The sequence below is a fragment of the Brachyhypopomus gauderio genome, chromosome 3, assembly GCF_052324685.1.
Source record: "Brachyhypopomus gauderio isolate BG-103 chromosome 3, BGAUD_0.2, whole genome shotgun sequence".
Lineage (NCBI taxonomy): Eukaryota > Metazoa > Chordata > Actinopteri > Gymnotiformes > Hypopomidae > Brachyhypopomus > Brachyhypopomus gauderio.
This window is the reverse complement of record NC_135213.1, coordinates 9279711-9298664: the sequence shown is the minus strand read 5'-3', so window position 1 is coordinate 9298664 and position 18954 is coordinate 9279711. Positions and strand designations below refer to the sequence as shown.

Genomic DNA, 18954 nt, shown 5'->3' with positions numbered 1-18954 from the left:
ACAGTGGCGGTGGAATGGGTGTAGCTGAGGAACTGAGGTGGTAATATGCCACCTTCACTGGAGATCTGCCGCTGCTGGATGTGGCAATGCTCTCATCATAAACTGAAAGCAGTCTTAGAGCTTTCATAAGAGACCTTCATCAGAAACCATGTACTTCCCTCCCAACTGCATCTGGAAGCCACATCAGCACCACAACATTTTGTTAGGAGCTTTGGCAAATAGGTTTCCACAGGTGAGCAGGTCTACACAAACCTAAGATCACTGCAGTGTCAGCTGGAGTGGCATGAAGCACATGACCACTGGTTCCTGGAGCAAAGACATGTTCTCTGGAGCAGAGACGTGTTCTCTGGAACAGAGATATTTTTTGGAGCAGAGTCATGTTCTCTGGAAGTCAGATGAATCTGGTTAATGCTGCCTGACATGCAGCAGGTGGAGCGTGAGGTGGAGGTTTGGATGGAGCAGGAGTAATGGTGTGAGGCAGTTTTCCAGACTCTTGAGTAAACTCTGTAGTACCAGTAAAGGGTAATGTTAATGTACCCAAAGTACCTTTGGACAATTCTACGCTTCCAATTTTGGTGAAACAGTTTGGGAAAGTCTCTCACAGCATGGCTGTTTCCCGTACACTGAGCAAGGTGTTGAAAGCCTCTGGAGTGACCCAGAGCACAGCCATCAGGTCCAACACGAGTACCTAATACACACTAATAAAGGTATGATAGTCACACGTGCACCAACTGTTGACTGCATAGTTTATATACACATCTCTCTGCTGCTGTTTCTCTCCAAGTTGCAATGCTGACATTGTCTGTTCTGTCATTAAAATCATACACCTTATCTTCCCATACACACACAAATCATCATTCTATTTTTTAGATTCCTTAATACGTCTAGCAACAAAACAACATTTTACTGTGTGCAGAGATTTATCTAAATGTATAGATAGGTTTAAATAGCGAATACAATTGTTAATTGTTAATATATATAAATCTGAAGAAGATTCAAGGGCAGTAACTGCAGTGTGCTTAGGTAAGATACATAGAGATATAAAAATTTTATTAAAGTATTAATTGTAGTAAATTAAAGACATGTTCATCAAGAATGATTTAATGAACCATTCAGATTCCAACCGTGGTACTGTAGCCTGAAACTGATCTAGATGTGCTACATGTAAATTTATTAACACAACCACTAAAATATCAATTGTTATCACTCATTCATCCTCATGCACCACAGCAGGAGTTATTTACTGCATTACTTGTAAGAGATGTAAGAAGACTTGCTGAATGGTGTGTTGAAAACCTTTGGACCATCAGGATTAACAATATGTCATTTCTAGGCATTTTAATACTAATGAACATTGTATTAACGACATACACTATATTGCCAAAAGTATTCACTCACCTTCCTTGACTAACATATGAGCTTAATTGACATCCCATTCCTAATTCCTATGGTTCAATATGACGTTGGTCCACTCTTTGCAGTTAGAACATCTTCAACTTTTCTGGGAAGGCTGTCCACAAGGTTTAGAAGTGTGTTTATGGGGATTTTTGATCATTCTTTCAGAAGTGCATTTGTGCGGTCACATACTGATGTTGGACGAGAAGGCCTGGCTCTCAGTCTCCACTCTCATCCCAAAGGAGTTTTGTCAGATTGAGATCAGGACTCTGTGCAGGCCAGTCAAGTTCATCCACACCAGACTCTGACATCCATGTCTTTATGGACCTTGCTAGTTTGTGCACTGGTGCACAGTCATGTTGGAATAGGAAGGGGCCAAGCCCAACTCCTGAAAAACAACCCCACACCATAATCCTCCCTCCACCAAACTTTACATTTGGCACAGATTGTCAGATGGAGAAGCGTGATTCATCACTCCAGAGAACGTGCCTCCACTGCTCGAGTTCTGAAGGCCACATGAAGTTTGGATGTCTGTAGTGATTGACTCTGTAGAAAGTTTGTGTGGCTGTCGTTCCCAAACACTTCCATTTTCTTATAATACAGCTGACAGTTGATTGTAAAATATTTAGGAGTGAGAAAATTTCACAGCTGAATTTGTTACACAGGTGGCATCCTATCACAGTTCTATTCTGGAATTCACTGAGCTCCTGAGAGAAACCAATTATTTCACAAATGCTTGTAAACAAATTCTGCATGCCTAGGTGCTTAATTTTGGTCATGCATGCAATTGGAACACCTGATTTGGATGGGCGAGCGAATACTTTTGGCAATATAGTGTATCTGTTTGCATAGCCAGTTGTTGCTGATCTTGAAATCTCTTGGAAATTTAGAACCTCATGGAATGAATGTGATGATTTAAACGCTTACATTTTCATATATAAATTGGTTCCTGCACCTATTAAATCAGAAGCACTTTGCTTGCACAGCTCTCCTGCATTTTCTGAGCCTCTTCTCAATGTGTGTAAAGAGTAAACATTGGTTCCTAGACTGTACTGCCCTTACAGGGGTTGCATGAGTGTTTGCCTGTAATAAACTGTCTACAACTTCTCAGTTCTGTAAGGAATTGAGAAATACAGTAACGTACATTGTACCACAATGCAGTGCTGAGGTCATTGAGACTTTAAGTAACACAGAGAGCTCTTGGGACAGTATGGGTCAAACAGATCACATGTCCATTCCTTTACAGTTACTGTTAGACTGTTTGTCTCAGTAACTGCAGTTTAGGTTCATTGGTCAAAGACCGACGCTGATCACAGCTGAACACTACACGTCTTATGTTGTAGAATAGTTAGAAATGGAAGTTCAGCTTGTGTGGACGGTGCGTTCACTTTAACAGAAGAGTTGCACGATTCACAGGTCCAGTCCTGGTGTGAAAACCCTCTGTAGACCCCCTGTATTTCCTAGCAGGTGGTGAAAGCATTAGCACTGATACACATCATCTATGAGTGCATTTGATGCTGCATTTCAAACACACGCTCTAGTGAGCAAACGTGCACAGGGCTGATTATGAATGTTCATGCACATCAGCTACTGTCATATCTCAAGTTATTTAATCCCACAGATTAAAAGATGGACTTCCTCCTGCATGTGTGCTACACACCACCAAACATGTTCCACCCCAATTAAGCTTACTCACCCTTGACAGTGCACTCCAGAGTATAAATGTACTAAAGCAGAAATAGGTTTTAATCAAAAATGCCTTTGAGATTATATGGGCTTTTCTGCATGTGTGTGTGTGTATGAGAGAGAGAGGCTCTGTGCCTACTCATTGCTGTAGTAGTTTTACCACTCCAATGCAAGCATTTCACCAGGTCAAACATGTTTCAGGAGAAACTGCCATTATTTGCAATATCTATTGCTTTTGTTGGGTTTTTGCGCCAAGTACACCTCCATTTGACCTCTGACCCTGTCAGGTTAGACTGTCGCCAGAGTCATGACTCTGAGTGCTGTTGTCTATGTTGGGCGTTCAGTGACTTCTCATAAGTTGTGAAAGAGACAGAACAGAAATAGCAGCTGGTCAGCAGACACTGACCGGCAGACGGCTGCTTTCACTCGCTCCTGTGAGTATTTTTCCACTTGGGCTTGTCAGACTGGAGAGAGAAAAAGAAAGAGTAAAAGGAAGATGAGCAGGTTTTGTCTGTAAACAGATCCTGTCATGTAGTTCAAATTGTGTATGAATGAAACCAATAAAATAACAAATGGCACATGACAAATGACACTGCTCTGGGCCAGAACGCCTGTGTAGTGTGGTACATGCAAAGATGTGTGTGAATTTCTATTCAAATGTGTGTGCATCAGAGGTAAAAAGTTTAGAAAGTAAAAGTCCTAATAGGATTTATTCCAAAAAGGTAGGTGCAGAACGTTTACTTTTTGAACAAATATTCTACAATTACAATTCAATTGTTTGTTTAGGTATTTGAGTGTGTGTGTGTGTGTGTGTGTGTGTGTGTGTGTGTGTATGTGTGTGTGTGTGTGTGTGTGTGTGTTGAGTGTATCTGTATGTGTGTAGAGGAAGCTAAAGTAGACATTTTAACTCAGGTTGTGCAACAGAGCAGAGATGTAGTGTGAACTGGATCTGTAATGATAATGAAGGCAGTGTTACACAGTGAAATAACTGAAACACTGACACATGATAAAACATTATTGCAGATTCCATCTTATTTAACACAGTTATATTAACACCTACTAACTCATACTGATGTTAAGGATACAAGTGCATCAACAGATAAACACAAGCTCACATATGAACACATTCTCTCACTCTTTCACTCTATCTCTCTCTGTCGTTTTCTCAGATTCTAAGATAAGAATCTGAAAGTTCTGACCAAACACATGTTCCTCCTTTTTGTCTCTGGATTAATTTCCTTTCTTTATATCTTGTATATCTTCTCTTTCAACGTGTGAGTACAGAAGAAAAACATTTTCTGCTGTGTGGTCTGTAGCTTGCCTATAAACCATGGCCGTCTTTGTTTTGGTGTACCTCAGGGATCCATTTTGGGTCCTATTTTGTTCTTATTATATATGCTTCCATTGGGAAAATTGATCAGTCGTTTTAATATTTCTTATCAATTTTTTGCAGACGATATTCAGCTCTATCTTTCTGTTAAACGAAATAACTCAAGTAAATTAAAGCTCTTAACTGATTGTCTGGAAGCTATAAAAGAGTGGATGTCATGTAATTATCTACACCTAAATGAAGGTAAAACAGAGGTTTTGATTTTAGGAGATGACAATACCACTGTTAATTTACAAGACCTTGGTTGTTTGGCCCTAAGGATAAATCCATATCCTCGTAATTTGGGGGTTATTTTTGATGGGAAGCTTACTTTCTCAAAGCATATCAAAAGGCTTGTTCAATCCTCATATCTACAATTACGAAATATCTCTAAGATTAGACATATATTACCTTTTAAAGATTTGGAAAGAATTATCCATGTTTTTATTTCATCTCGCCTAGATTATTGTAACGGGCTATTTACATGCTTAAACCAAGGCACAATGGCACAGCTTCAGTTAGTCCAAAACTCGGCTGCTCGTCTACTTACTAGAACTAAAAAAAGGGAGCATATAACTCCTGTTTTAGCATCGCTTCATTGGCTCCCCATTAAGTTTAGAGTTGATTTTAAATTGTTGGTTTTAACCTTCCAAGCACTTAAAGGGGATGCTCCGGAATATCTTACCGACTTGCTGGTCACTTACTCAAATAGTAGAACGCTAAGGTCCTCCGGCCAGGGGCTCTTAGTAGTGCCTAGAACAAAGCGAAAAAGGAAGGGGGATTGTGCGTTTGCCGTTCGAGCTCCCCTGTTGTGGAATAATTTGCCCTTGGAGATAAGGCTTGCCGAGTCCCTTAGCCTTTTCAAAAAAAGGCTAAAAACACATCTGTACACTCTAGCTTTTGAAGGGGTTTGCTAACTAAAATCGTTCTGATCGCTGTCTGTATGTGCTTATGATTTTAATTATTGTATTGTACTCAAATTGTGGGTTTGAGTTTGTAGGCCATCTTTTTATTTTTTGAAATCGATTGGAATTTATTTAATTATTATTGTATTTTATTACTACTTTTGTGAAGCACTTTGTAGGTTGACTTGAAAAGGTGCTATATAAATAAAATTTTACTTACTTACTTACTTACTTACTTTTGTTCCGTCACTGATGCACAGCATCACTACAAGACCATCAAAAGCTTCACACTAAAAGTTACCATTCAAACTCGCTTTGATGACCATCATAAATCAGGTTCAGATATTGGGTGTAGTGTGAATGCTCAGTGATGCTGGTAACATGGCCTGTTCTGTTGATTTCACACTGTATTCTTTCACTTTGTCTCTCCCACTTGTTTCATCAGAATGTGACAAATGCAGTTGGAAATGCTTCATGAAATGCCATGCTGCCTTTTAATGGTTCAAACCATATAGGGTGATCCTGATGGCGGAAATGTTTATTAGTGTTGTAGATTTACGTGGCCTATTCCTCCCACTTGAAGATTATGTCAAAAAAGCAAGCAAAGCCTACTATGCAGGTGTGCCAACTAGAGAAAATACTGGTGCAGTAATTGGGATTATCTTTACCACAAGATCCTGGTATAGTAATTGGGATTATATTTACCATAAGATCCTGGTACAGTAATTGGGATTATATTTACCACAAGATCCTGGTTGAGTAATTAGGATTATCTTTACCACAAGATCCTGGATCCAGTCATTGAGATTGTCTTTATCACAAATTCCTGGTGCAGTAATTGGGATTAACTTTGCTGCAAGATGATGGCTGCCCATAGGCTGCTGTCTTTGTGAGAGAGAGAGCGGAACGGAAGTGCTTAAGCTTCCCGCCCTGAACTCCCGCGGCTCCAGCAAGGCCAATCTGCCGTCCGGCATTCCTCCGTGCTAATTTAAGGGAGTTTCCTCACATTTTCATCATTGTTTTCACAGCCAGCCATGGGCCAGAGGGGAAGCAAAGCAACCGAGCCACCATTGTTCAGACCCCTCAGCTCTCCCAATAACATTACTGCTGGAAACATACATGCAAGAATAACTTCCTGAGTCCTGAGGATTGATTGTCTGTGTTGTGAGGAAATCAACCACTCGCTAGCCGTATACCAACGGCCTTGAAGTCCAAACTCTCCCTTTCTCTCCCCTAGCTCCTGCCCCTTCTCTCTCTCTCTCTCTCTCTCTCTCTCTCTCTATCTCTCTCTCTCTCTCTCTCTCTCTCTCTCTCTCCCACTCTCTCTCCCTCTCATGCTCTCTCTCCTTCTCTCTCTCACGTGTGTACTCTCATCCTTTCATCACTTCTGCTGGACCACATCCTGGCTCAGCTCAAGGGGGTCGACAAACTGCTCTAGAGAGAGAGAGAAAGTGCAAGAGAGAGAGAGACAGAGAGGTTTTGAGAGAGACAGAAAGAGAGAGAGACATGGGTGATAGTGCCCATTGCAGAAAACAGGATATGTGGCAGCATATCCTTACCAAATGCATTTCCGGACCAGAATCCCCCCTGGCAACCTGAGGACAGTATTGGACACTGCGTGCCGCCTGCTACCTGCTTTATCTCCAGTGCAGACTTGGGACCTGCCCACTTTCTCCGATCTTTACCCTTCTCCACACCATAACATTATCTATGGCCTGTCTGCTGCTATTCACAAAGGAGAGTAAGTAACTAAGTGTATGTAAGCATTTGAGTAATCAGTATATATCAGGAGTGAATATGTATTGGTGAGTAGTCAGGTCAGGTTTCACTCACTCTCTCTGTCTCCCACCCGCTATCTCACATGCTGTGGGCGTCAACATTCTCTCTTAGTTCCTTATGAGTTCACAGACCAGCATGCTTCTTATCGCAATCCAGTTTTTTTTTCAGTTGTACCCCGTAATCAAGCAAAAGACAGTGTGGACACTGTCTGTTATTGATTCTCTAGCTACCTGTCTCACAAGCACACAGGCGCACGCACACACATACAGACAGTTAGATACACACAGACATCGACACACACATCGATACAGACACACACACACAACACAAACACACACAGACACTAGCTTCTGTCAGCAAGACCATCACTGCACAACAGGCCCCTCTTCACTGCCAAGTGATTTACACACCACTCTGTTTACAGATGCTGTCTCCACGACTCCCAGACCACTCATAAAATGACCAGCCAATCAATAATGCTTCCAATCACAGGCTGAGACCTGCTGTTCACACCAAGCAATACACTTAGGTTGGTGTAGTCCATTATTACTACATAAGGCTCAGGTTTTGTGACTACTGTGTGTAGATTGTGTGGTGGTGGTAAGACTAATCATGGTCCTGATCTTGTTATATTCTTCAGCCCATTACTCTTCAGGGTGCAGTGCATAGTTTGGGCAGGCTGCTTGATAAATGAACACGTTTATATTTATGGATTATACAAGGTCACCTTGTTGCCACCAAAGTCTTACAAGATACGGCCTTGTCTGGCTTCCTGTTCTGATCAGACTATTGTGTATGTGTGTGTGTGCATGTGTGCGTGCGTGTGTGTGTGTGTGTGTGTGTGTCTCGATTTCTCAGTTTCTGTCACCTCTCTCTAATCAAGAATGAGGGCACTTGCATATCTCCTGGCGTGGACACATATGTGTGATAACCTCAACTGTGTCCTGCCTCTTTTCAACGATCTGTTTAACTGCCCCAGACTGCTCTTAGACCTACCCAAACAAATGCTTCAGAAAGGATCATGTAAAGAGGAAAGGCTGCCTAACTGATCTGAGGTCTGACTTATTTTGACACCACATGTTGGAGGCAGTTTCCCCAAACAAAACTCCCACTGTCTCGGAAACAGTCCTCAGAGTTTTGCATTCTACATCAGCCATAGTGTTGCATTTAGAAAAGTGTGTCTGTCCTTCAGAGCTCTCAGAAGGTATGTTCACACCCAGACATATCAGTGTGATGAGAGCAGACTCACCCGTGGTAGCTCAGCAGGTGTCTTACAGCTGTAGTGCACACCACTCCTCAGACATGATCTTTCCTACGATTATTGTATAGAGCAAAGGTGTTATCTGATATCATGATTGACAGGACATCTATGAATGATAGATGGTAAGCATGTAGATACACAGGAAATGTGTTCCTTGTCATGATTAAAGGGTTTTAAAGGGTTCCTGCCCACATACGTGTAGTCTTCAAGTCCTTCAATCTGTATGCAGTGCTTCAAGCGTTAATTTTAAAAAGGGTTGACAAGATGGGGAGGTGACAATTAATATATGGGCTTAGTTGAATGGGGAATGCAGACACTACACTATTTGTGTGTGCGCATTTGCGAACACTGTTGACCTTGGATAAACGAACACCATTATCTTAGTTTGGAAAATTGATGAGTGCAGGTTGTTTGCTTTGATAATGTTTCTCTCAGCAGATGAGGGTGATGCTTCCATGACCAAATTCACTGCCTCAAATAACACAGCTCTAAACTTTACAAGGGCTGGAAAGACTCTTTATAACAAAATGGAAGAGTGGAGGTGTTCCTAATCTCAGTGCTCCATCAGAGATACCCAGTAGAAGAGTGGAGGTGTTCCTAATTTCTGTGCTCCATCTGTGATACCCAGTAAAAGAGTGGAGGTGTTCCTAATCTTAGTGCTCCATCAGAGATACCCAGTAGAAGAGTGGAGGTGTTCCTAATCTTAGTGCTCCATCAGAGATACCCAGTAGAAGAGTGGAGGTGTTCCTAATTTCTGTGCTCCATCTGAGATACCCAGTAGAAGAGTGGAGGTGTTCCTAATCTTAGTGCTCCATCTGTGATACCCAGTAGAAGAGTGGAGGTGTTCCTAATCTTAGTGCTCCATCTGTGATACCCAGTAAAAGAGTGGAGGTGTTCCTAATCTCAGTGCTCCATCAGAGATACCCAGTAGAAGAGTGGAGGTGTTCCTAATTTCTGTGCTCCATCTGTGATACCAAGTAGAAGAGTGGAGGTGTTCCTAATCTTAGTGCTCCATCAGAGATACCCAGTATTCCTAATCTCAGTGGTCAATCAGTGATACTGAGGAGATAAAGACTGTGGCCTCCATCAACAGCAAGATGAGAATGCCCAAATATTGTGAACTTAATTTATCCCGTCTACTGAATTCAGAAAACATTTAATTAAATCAATGTCATCATTAGAATACTGGCCTTGTGACAAATGGTTGCATGTGCCAAAATTAAAGCAGAACTGCTGACAGGTTCCTGTTCACAGCACATTTACCTAACAATGACAGTGGAGAAATGATTAAACCAAGAGTAAAGTGTACTGGTGTGCTTACATGAACTTGGTGATGAGGTGATATTTTTAATGTGAAGATTTTAATGACTACTGTATTTGTAGTTCCATAGAAAAGATACCATATTTTACAGTAGTTTATATATATATATATATATATATATATATATATATATATATATATATATATATATATAGTAAAGTATAGTATAAAGTAAAGTATGTTAAAGTTCACATTTTATTTATAATGAATGTGTACATGGTCAGTAGAGGCACTGAGCTATTTGCAGAGCTTATTTTCTTGTTAACACTTTGGGGGGGTTGACCATAAACAGGAGCGGAACACATCTGACCACAGAACAGCAATTTGTCCTCGCACAAGGCGTCTAAATATAAAAATAACATCTACCTAACTGCCAAGTTCTAGAGCGATCTACAAACAAATATCATCCGTAGAGAACTAGTGGCTTCTAACATATGTTCATAAATGTTTTCAAGGACATGTTTATAGAGGTACTGTCACCTTGGTAATGTCATCAAAAGTACAAGAAAGAAAGAGAAAAGGGAACAAAGTGTGGCTAACTCAGCGTTTCTCAAAGTGTGGGGTGCAGGTGGGGTGCAAGCAATTGGAAGAAATGAACCTTTTTAAGCCTGTCGTTTTAATGCCTGTTCGGTTTTCATAAGCCCCGGGTGTTTAAAACGTTCGCCACCGCCGCCCCCGTCAACAAATCAGGTTCACCACCCCCGTCAACAAATTACGTTCGCCAACCCACACGAACGCCCCCCTCCCCCCCTCAACAAATTACGTTCTCCATCCGTTCGTGGGGCGTGGAATTTCCCCTTCTTCTGAGGTGGGAAATGATAGAAAAAGTTTGAGAACCACTGGGCTAACTAAATGACGAGGCCTTGACAACCATACACATCTATCCCCATTACCCTGAGACTGTACACACCGATCCCCATTAACCCTGAGGCTTCACACCTATCCCCATTAACCCTGAGACTGTACACACACATCCCCATTAACCCTGAGACTGTACACACCAATTCCCATTAACCCTGAGACTACACATCTATCCCCATTAATCCCGAGACTGTACACACCAATCCCCATTAACCCTGAGACTGTACACACCTTTCCCCATTAACCCTGAGACTGTACACATTTATCTGCATTAACCCATTAACCCTGAGACTGGACACACCTATCCCCATTAAACTTCTGAGACTGGACACACCTATCTCCATTAACCCTCCGAGACTGTTCATATATATCCCCATTAGCTCTCTGAGACTATACACAGTTATCCCCATTAACCCTGTGAGCTTTACACTATAAATCTGCAGCAGCTACGAGCCCTTAACTATCCTTGTGTCCCTAACCACTTCTTAATTCACTCAATGTAGTGCACACACACACACACACACTTATGCATGGACACACACCATGCTAAATTAGAAAGAAGAAAAGCAAGTTTGAACAGACATTAGGCTACTTACCACTAGGCTAGTGGTCACAGGTTCAAAGCTCTGCTATTTTAATGTACGATCTTATCATTCTAAACCAATGAATCAGTGAAACACAGAACCTAACTTGAATTTTCTTCCAGATTTTGAAATTAATCTTGCAGAAGGGTCTGTTCTGTGGCACTCTCAGCACGTGTGGGCAAAGCCCTTTCTGTACAGTTGCTCAGTGTGCTTTGATCAGTTGATGGTACCATGTAATATCTAATCCCCTTTTAAAACAGTGTAAGCTTTCCACCCAATTAGCCTGAACTGTTGTGTCTTTAGCCAGAGAGATATCCCTAATGGATTTCAAAAGAGACTCAATCACTCGTCCATAATCTTTAATGGAGGCATTGTTAACGCGTATCACTAACATCCTCCAGTTAAGAGATAGAACAATCTTGTGGCCTTGGAGGCCAGATCGGATCAGCTGGCCTGCTATCAGGCCCTTTCACATGAGCGTGTTAGACCTCACAGGAGCTTTATTCCACAGCTTTAATCACTGCCTGCCAAAAAGGAACAAACAATCCATTAGAAGGACAGGGTTGCTCTCACACATCACAGAGAAGAGTGATTGGAGTTTTAGAGAGAGCAAGGGAGGGACACACACACACACATGCAACCACTCGTGTGCACACATACACACACACACACACATACACACAGTGATGCATACTATCAACCTTCCTGATAACATGCATCACTTTTAGGATGACTAACAGACCTGGGGATGAAAATAACCATCTTAATTGATCTGATGAAGCGCAAATTTTCTGTCAATTAAGCGATTACCTGCGTGGTCTCAACTCTCCAGGTCTTTAGGATTCCTGTTCTCTGCCAATCAAGTCAATATTTGCCCAGTTGTCATCAAAGAGACCACTTATCCCCTCCATAGCTGCCAGGTGTTTGGGGGTTTAATATCTAAAGCATCAATTCATCCCAGTCTGGTGACATCTTGAACAGAGCTAAAGGCTCCTCGAGGCCGGATTCCTCAGACAGCCTAGGAAAATATCACTCAGTGAACTGTTACCCAGTCAGCTGTGCTGTTTGCTTTTCAATTAGACCTCATTCAGATGGAGATAGTGCTTTTTTAAAGCATTCAGCTGCTATTCTAAATGAGTTCACCATTTTCTGCTTGAATCTCCAATTCACTCTGAGCCATAAAATAATTACCTGTCCAAACAGTGGCACAGGGGCATAAATAGCTTTCATCCAAATGGCCTGGTAACCAACATGAGGAAATACAGCATTTGGACAACAGTCTGGAAACCTGTGGTATAGATAACCATAAACTGCATGATAAACCTTGTAGTGGAGTTGTTTTATTTTTACTACTAAAGGTTCTGAATGCTTGTACACACATATTAGCACACACATATGCGCACACACACTGCCTCTCAGGAACATTCTCAGCCCTTTGGAACCCAGATCTTGTCAAAGAATGGTTTCCCATTGAGCACTTTCACTGCCTTGTTTCCAGTGTTGGCTTTTCAGTTAGAAGATTTGTGAAGCATTACTCAATTCGGGGTTGAATCGATGTGTTGTGTGTTGGTTTTGGCCTGCTGTGCCGGTGCTCTGAGGCTGTTGAACCGGCCGAGTGAGCGAGTGGGGGGGGCACTGTGCTCAATCACATACTATCCTCTTTACTCCTCCAATCATTAACGCTCTCCTCCAAAAATCCCTGCTGTTTGCTTGTTTCTAAATGATAACCTATTTGAAGTTGAATCTGCCGATGTGGCAGTCAAAGGCAAGTGCAGACTCTGCCTGAACTGTCTGTATATGTGCTGATTCAACAGGAGATAACCTCCCTGCTAACTAGTCTGTCCGAGGCTCTTCCCTGTTGGACAGTGCCGAGTATGGATCGATCCAGTGGTGAACCTCAACCCCTAGAACAGTGTTGAAGGGAAATTCTTTGACTGATGAATCATACTGTGCAATTTGTTTTAATGGTTAACAGGTAATCTGTGTATGATGATGACAATATCAGATGGATTGTTTCATTTGCTTGAACTAATAATGTGTGTATTTGTAGTCACATACTGGTTTAATTGGACACAGAACGCATGAAGTGGTCTCCTGAAAAGCTGACCATGGCGTTCATCAGAGTACGTTTACATGATGAAAGAAATGTCATTATGTATGACTAAGATCCTCCATCAAATCAAATCAAATCTATTTGTATAGCGTTTTTCACAACACATGTTGTCACATATGTTGTCTCCATCCACTCTAGCCAGCACATAGCTTCAATACTTTCAAAACTGCTGATGGTTACTAGCACTGAAACACACTGAAATTATTCTTCAGTGTTTGTTATTTCTAAATTCAATATTGAATTGACTTCCAAAAAAGAATGAACTCTAGCATTCATTTGTGTACAGCTTGAGTTTTCTAGATATTGTATTTTTATTTTGCTGTGTAACCAACCAATGAAAAAAACAGATACCTGTAGACTTATGTTATATTTTATTGCTTACATTATAAACAGTGGATAAGAGTCGGTGTATGGCCTAAGGTACGTTTTTTGACTTACACAAAATATGTACATTCTAACCCCCAGGACATAAACCTGCCCTACACCAGAAAGTCACACAAAGATACAGGTAATCATCAAAATTAAATACCAGTTGATCTTTGAGAGACGGACACACGTATTTAGCTTAGGCTAAATTCTCTGTGGCTTAAGCCAAGATATTAGACCACCATTTAAAGAAAAGCGACTACATTCATAGATAAATGTACAATTAGTAGCTATACAATATTTACAATGCTACAAGAAATTTCATATTTGAGGATTTATCGAGTAATCAATGTCCTCTTCAATATCCAGTTCTTGATCCGAATCGTCGGACACGTCTGACTCGATTTCGCCGTGTGAACGCGCAGAGGATAGAGCGCGCTTGTGGAACTGATCCGCTCCCGCCTGTTCGGGACTGGAGCTAAATTCTTGCCTTTGCTCGCAATTTCTCTCTGCGCTTTCATTCTCCAGCTCACGTTTATTTCCCTGTGGATTCTCCTGTACAAATTGTAAAAAAACACAATTATTTTAATCATTTTATATTATTATTATTATTGTTGTTGTTGTTATTGTTATTATAGTTGTTGGTTTATATTGTTGTGTTTTAGTCTAAAACGCAAATAATTTTTCAGGAATTTTTCCTCTTTTTTCAGGAATTTTTCCTTTTTTTACTCTTACATTTTAATAAAAATTGGGATTTACTTTATGACGAATGTGCCGATAGGCTAAATAGATCCATGCGTAGTGAACCCGTCCAATAGCTAGTGCTCATCCATCATGGGTTTATATTTTAAACATTTCCAGATTTGCTTTTCTTAAAAATAATAGTAGTTGTAATTAAAAAGTAAGTAAATAAATAGATTAAACGAATATGTGTTAATTCATATGTTTTTGCATCAGGACAGAAAATCTGTGTAATAAAGCACTCACCTGTTTCAGGCGTCGCCATTTGGCCCTGCGGTTCTGGAACCACGTCTTTACCTGTCGGGCGGCAACAACGATGTAAACATCAAGAAAACTATGGAGGTCTAAAAGTTATGGCTGTTTTTATGAAATCATTATAGACTATTAGTTCTGTGAGAAACGTGGTTATAAATGAACAGTGATTAAATGAAGGCCTACCTGTCTCTCGCTCAGCTGAAGCATCTTCGCCAAGCGCTTTCTCTCTGGCGGCGACAGATACTTCTGGGTCTCGAACTTCTTCTCCAGTTCTATGGTCTGGTCGTTGGAAAACCGCACCTGCCCGCCTTTTCTTTTGTGTAGAGGACGCTGGATAAATGGAGTCCACAGTAGCGGTTTGCCTAAAAAGAGATACGATTTGTGATTTAGTGGTACGTATAATACACAGCCTATATATATCTATATGTGGAGTAAGAGGAAGAGAGAATAATTAAAATTCTTAAAATACCTTCACATATTAATCTACTTACTATGCGTTTATTTAAAACGATTTCTTTGCTCACATCGTCTAAAGCCTAACGCTTTAGACTTGTTTAACGAATCGTCCTCTCACATTTAGCAGGCTGACAAGATATGCTTCTACATTTCACTGTGGGCTACGCGAAATGTTAAAGCAACAAAAACAATAAATCTGTTAGAAACTCGGTGTCAGTGTTGACATCCGTTGAAACTTTAGTTATGAGAAGCGCTGCGCAGGCCAGAAAGACTATGGCAAAATTTCCGCCAATGTGTTTCCTGTTGGTTTATCGGGTGAATGGTTTAACATCCGCTCTATCCATACAAAATACATAGGAAACAGCGATTTATCCTCAACTCAGTTAAAACGGTTTACTAGGATGTGTGGCAAGTTTAACCATGTCATAAATAAATTCATGTCTAAGGACAGTTTGTGTCTTAGGGCTAATGTCTAAGGGCAGGTTTGTGTAATGTTAACTAATTTCTTTGTTTATTTTTTATTATTACAGACATGTTTTAATTTCTTTAGTTTCTTAAATTAAACAGAACGTGTCTTATTCTATAAAAAGTGGTTAATAATAATTATTAGTAATAATGAAATCAATCAAATTAATATTGCCTAAACCGTATCAGTGCTTTGTTTGAGCTTTTTGTTAACTTAATTTGTTTAACTTATTTTTAACCGTCAAAATTAATATTTTATCGCGTACTTTGTAAGGTGGTCTTAACATGATTTCTTAACGAAGATAACGGAATTCTGTCATAGCTGTCATACATCAGTGGTTCAACTATTTGGTTATTTTAGCTGCTGTGAAGTCACAGCCTGTTCGAAGGAAATGAACAATATCAGAAAAACGGATCCCGGCTATCAGAAGCCGAGTGTTTCCTGAATGTGTCTGTATTGAGGATGTCGATAAAATAATCAGCAGCGTGCACGACTCCCGGGGAAGTGCCTGTTCAGGGCTGCCAGGAAAACATTTAACAGCTTCTGAAACCAGATTTACTCCTATCGAGAGCTCAAGGTTTCCGGTATGAACGGAAAGGGTCAGGCTCGCTGAGCGCAGTTTACCTCAGACCATCAGGCTGCTGTTAACACAATGTCTAAAGGGCAGCGCTGTGACCTCGCCAACCGCTGCGCACCCAGAATATTTTCAACACGTTTCCTTCCCTAAAGTGACAGACATGTATGTATAAAGTTGTGTTTAAAACGGCTTTAATTGTTCGAAACGTTGGCAATTTGATAGCGCAATGCGCTTTTGAAGAGACGTTTCGAAATATATAATAGCTTCCTCTTTGGTCAGTTTGGTAGACGTTTATTAACCACATGAGCTATTGGTAAACACAAGCACAAAGTGGGACCAATAATCCGCCTTTATGCTACTGTTTTATTTTTTTCGTATAGAAAACGTTCAAAGTGGTAACTTTTTCTTCACGGAATAGTTCACAACTTGGAGATGATGATTACAGCGTGAGTGCGAATTCACCGGAGCCACTAACAGTGCTAAATGTCTAAGAGGAAACGTATAAGAACGTTAACGGTACCGTTGGACTTACCGAGTGGGTCGTGTCTCAGCAGCGCGTGCGAATAGTCCGCGCGCTGGAACGGGTAGAGCGACGCGCCAAACGCGGTGGACGCGTACGTGGCCGTCAGCGCAGCGTGGTGCGACAGAGCCGGGTGGATCGGCGTTGGCTCGTAGATGGGGGTCCGGTACGGTGGCACCAAACTTGTAAACGATGAGTTTGGAGATGGCAAAGTAGGTGTCGGCACCACCGGAGAGGACGCCGAGGTGCCGTTTCTGCCCAGAATGTCCTCAATGTAAAACGGAGTAGGGTGCACGGGCTGAATAGGGGTCGGTGCGTAAAGAGGAACAGCCCTGGCTGTGGGCGCTGCGTGCTGGTATTGCATGACTGTATATCCGGTGAGGAATCTGAGGTTTGTTTTTTGAATACGCCAAAAGAGCCGATATGCCGCTGTTTATGAAGCTGTTCGCTACCCAGCGGTTCTTGTTCCATTGAATTGCACAGATCCGTTGTCGAGCAGGGCAACATTCGCTATCTAAAGCACGGCGAGGGAGGAGATAACACAGTAGGTCAACTTCCTGCAGGTACACTCGGACTCTGATTGGCTCTCCACCAACGGTGACCAAGCAGAGTCAACTTGAGTTACCTTGAAGCTAAATAACTCAGGACGCACCTGCATCTCTAATCTACGCATCTTTCATTGACAGGATACTTTATGAGGCCAGATGACCTCGAATCAACTACTACGAATGCGTTTTGCTTAAAACGTTTTGGCATGTTTGTAAAAACAGTAAAAACATTGAAGGCAGTTTGCGTTTTTACGCGCTCTTATGCGCTGATAGCTTGGACACCATCTGAACAATGAAATATGCTTAGATGTAAGTTACAATAACGTCAGAAGAAATAGATTTTATAAATTGGATAAAGCCGACGATAAATTGTGTATAATTTGTATTTCCTGATTCAAATGATCCTGCCGAGATCGAGTAGCTATTAATAAACGCCTTCAGGTTGTAACTTTAGCAATCTGAAACAGCGCGTCTGCGTGAGTCATCCATTCTGTGTTCTGACAATACTCTCCATACTTTGATTTTACTATACATACCCTTTAATTTTAATAAATTACTATCCATACTCGTTGATTTTAATAAATTACTATCCTACCCTTTAATTTTAATAAATTACTATCCATACCCTTTAATTTTAATAAATTACTATCCATACTCTTTAATTTTAATATATTACTATCCATACCCTTTGATTTTAAGACATTACCGTCTATACCTTTATTTTTAGCTGCTCCGTTATCTCCTCCCTCGCCTATGTGTTAATTGGACATAGAAGCATTGTGCAAGCTATAGATTCTAAAGCGTCTTTGGGTGTAGTTAGTGTAGCTTTATTCCTTCATTCGGTTTAAGAAATAACTAACCATGTTCTAGCCACACTGGGTTAATACTGTTATATGCACAAAAATCACGAAAATCCACACAAATCACTAACTTATCACTAGCCTGTTCGATCTTGGGCAGTGAAGGAAACCTACAAAACACCCACAAATATTACTACTACTACTACTACTAGCCTATTACTACTACTACTACTAATAATAATAATGATTGCATGAATATGAATAAAAAGAATGACAATAATTATAAACAAATGCATAAAATATACAAAATAATTTTTTATTCATTAAAGAATAAATGGACCAGATTAATTTCATTTAATGATTACATCCATTTATCTAATCAGGAGTGACTTTCTCAGAAACATCCTAAGATAAAGATAATCTTTAAATGGTAGCGCGAGTACTACTGATCACTCATTCTCTAAGTCTACCTTATAACAACGAAGATTTTGGGAAACGGGGCCCAGTTTTGTCACGTGCATGACTAGCCTATTTTAGCAAGTGCAAAACGATAAGCAGAATCCGCATTACATATTAATGCATTATGTCAAGCAGGGGAAATTATTTAATGGTACACATGTTTAAAAACCCCATGCAATATAAAGAGCTCTATCGCAGTAGCAAAATCCCCAATCACCGAAAGTAACAAGGCCTATTGTTTAATCTTGAACGCATTAAGATTAAAATGTAGTAACTATTAGACGCATCACATTATCAGTGAGACAAATTTGCTGGTAAATACCGCGCAGGCTGATGTACTCAGATAGACCTGCTCTAGAAGCAACGATGGTTTTGATTATCGTTCACAGCCACGCTTGTTAATAACACATAGCATTTATCAAAGAGAAGAATGACACAGTTTCTGACATGAAAGGCAACGTGTGAATGGGCAATATTTGAGGTTTGACAATC

At 40.7% G+C, this 18954-nt stretch overlaps 1 protein-coding gene across 1 annotated transcript; it reads right to left on the bottom strand.

Annotated features, from left to right (window-relative positions):
- Window positions 1-13626: 13626 nt before the first annotated feature.
- On the bottom strand, window positions 13627-17182 carry hhex (hematopoietically expressed homeobox). The gene is made up of 4 exons (XM_076999350.1): window positions 16668-17182; window positions 14820-14998; window positions 14628-14678; window positions 13627-14195 (listed from the first exon to the last, which is right to left on the bottom strand). The coding sequence occupies exons 1-4, from the start codon at window positions 17017-17019 to the stop codon at window positions 13962-13964; spliced, it is 816 nt and encodes a 271-aa protein (XP_076855465.1). The 5' UTR covers window positions 17020-17182; the 3' UTR covers window positions 13627-13961.
- Between the last annotated feature and the right edge of the window lie 1772 nt (window positions 17183-18954).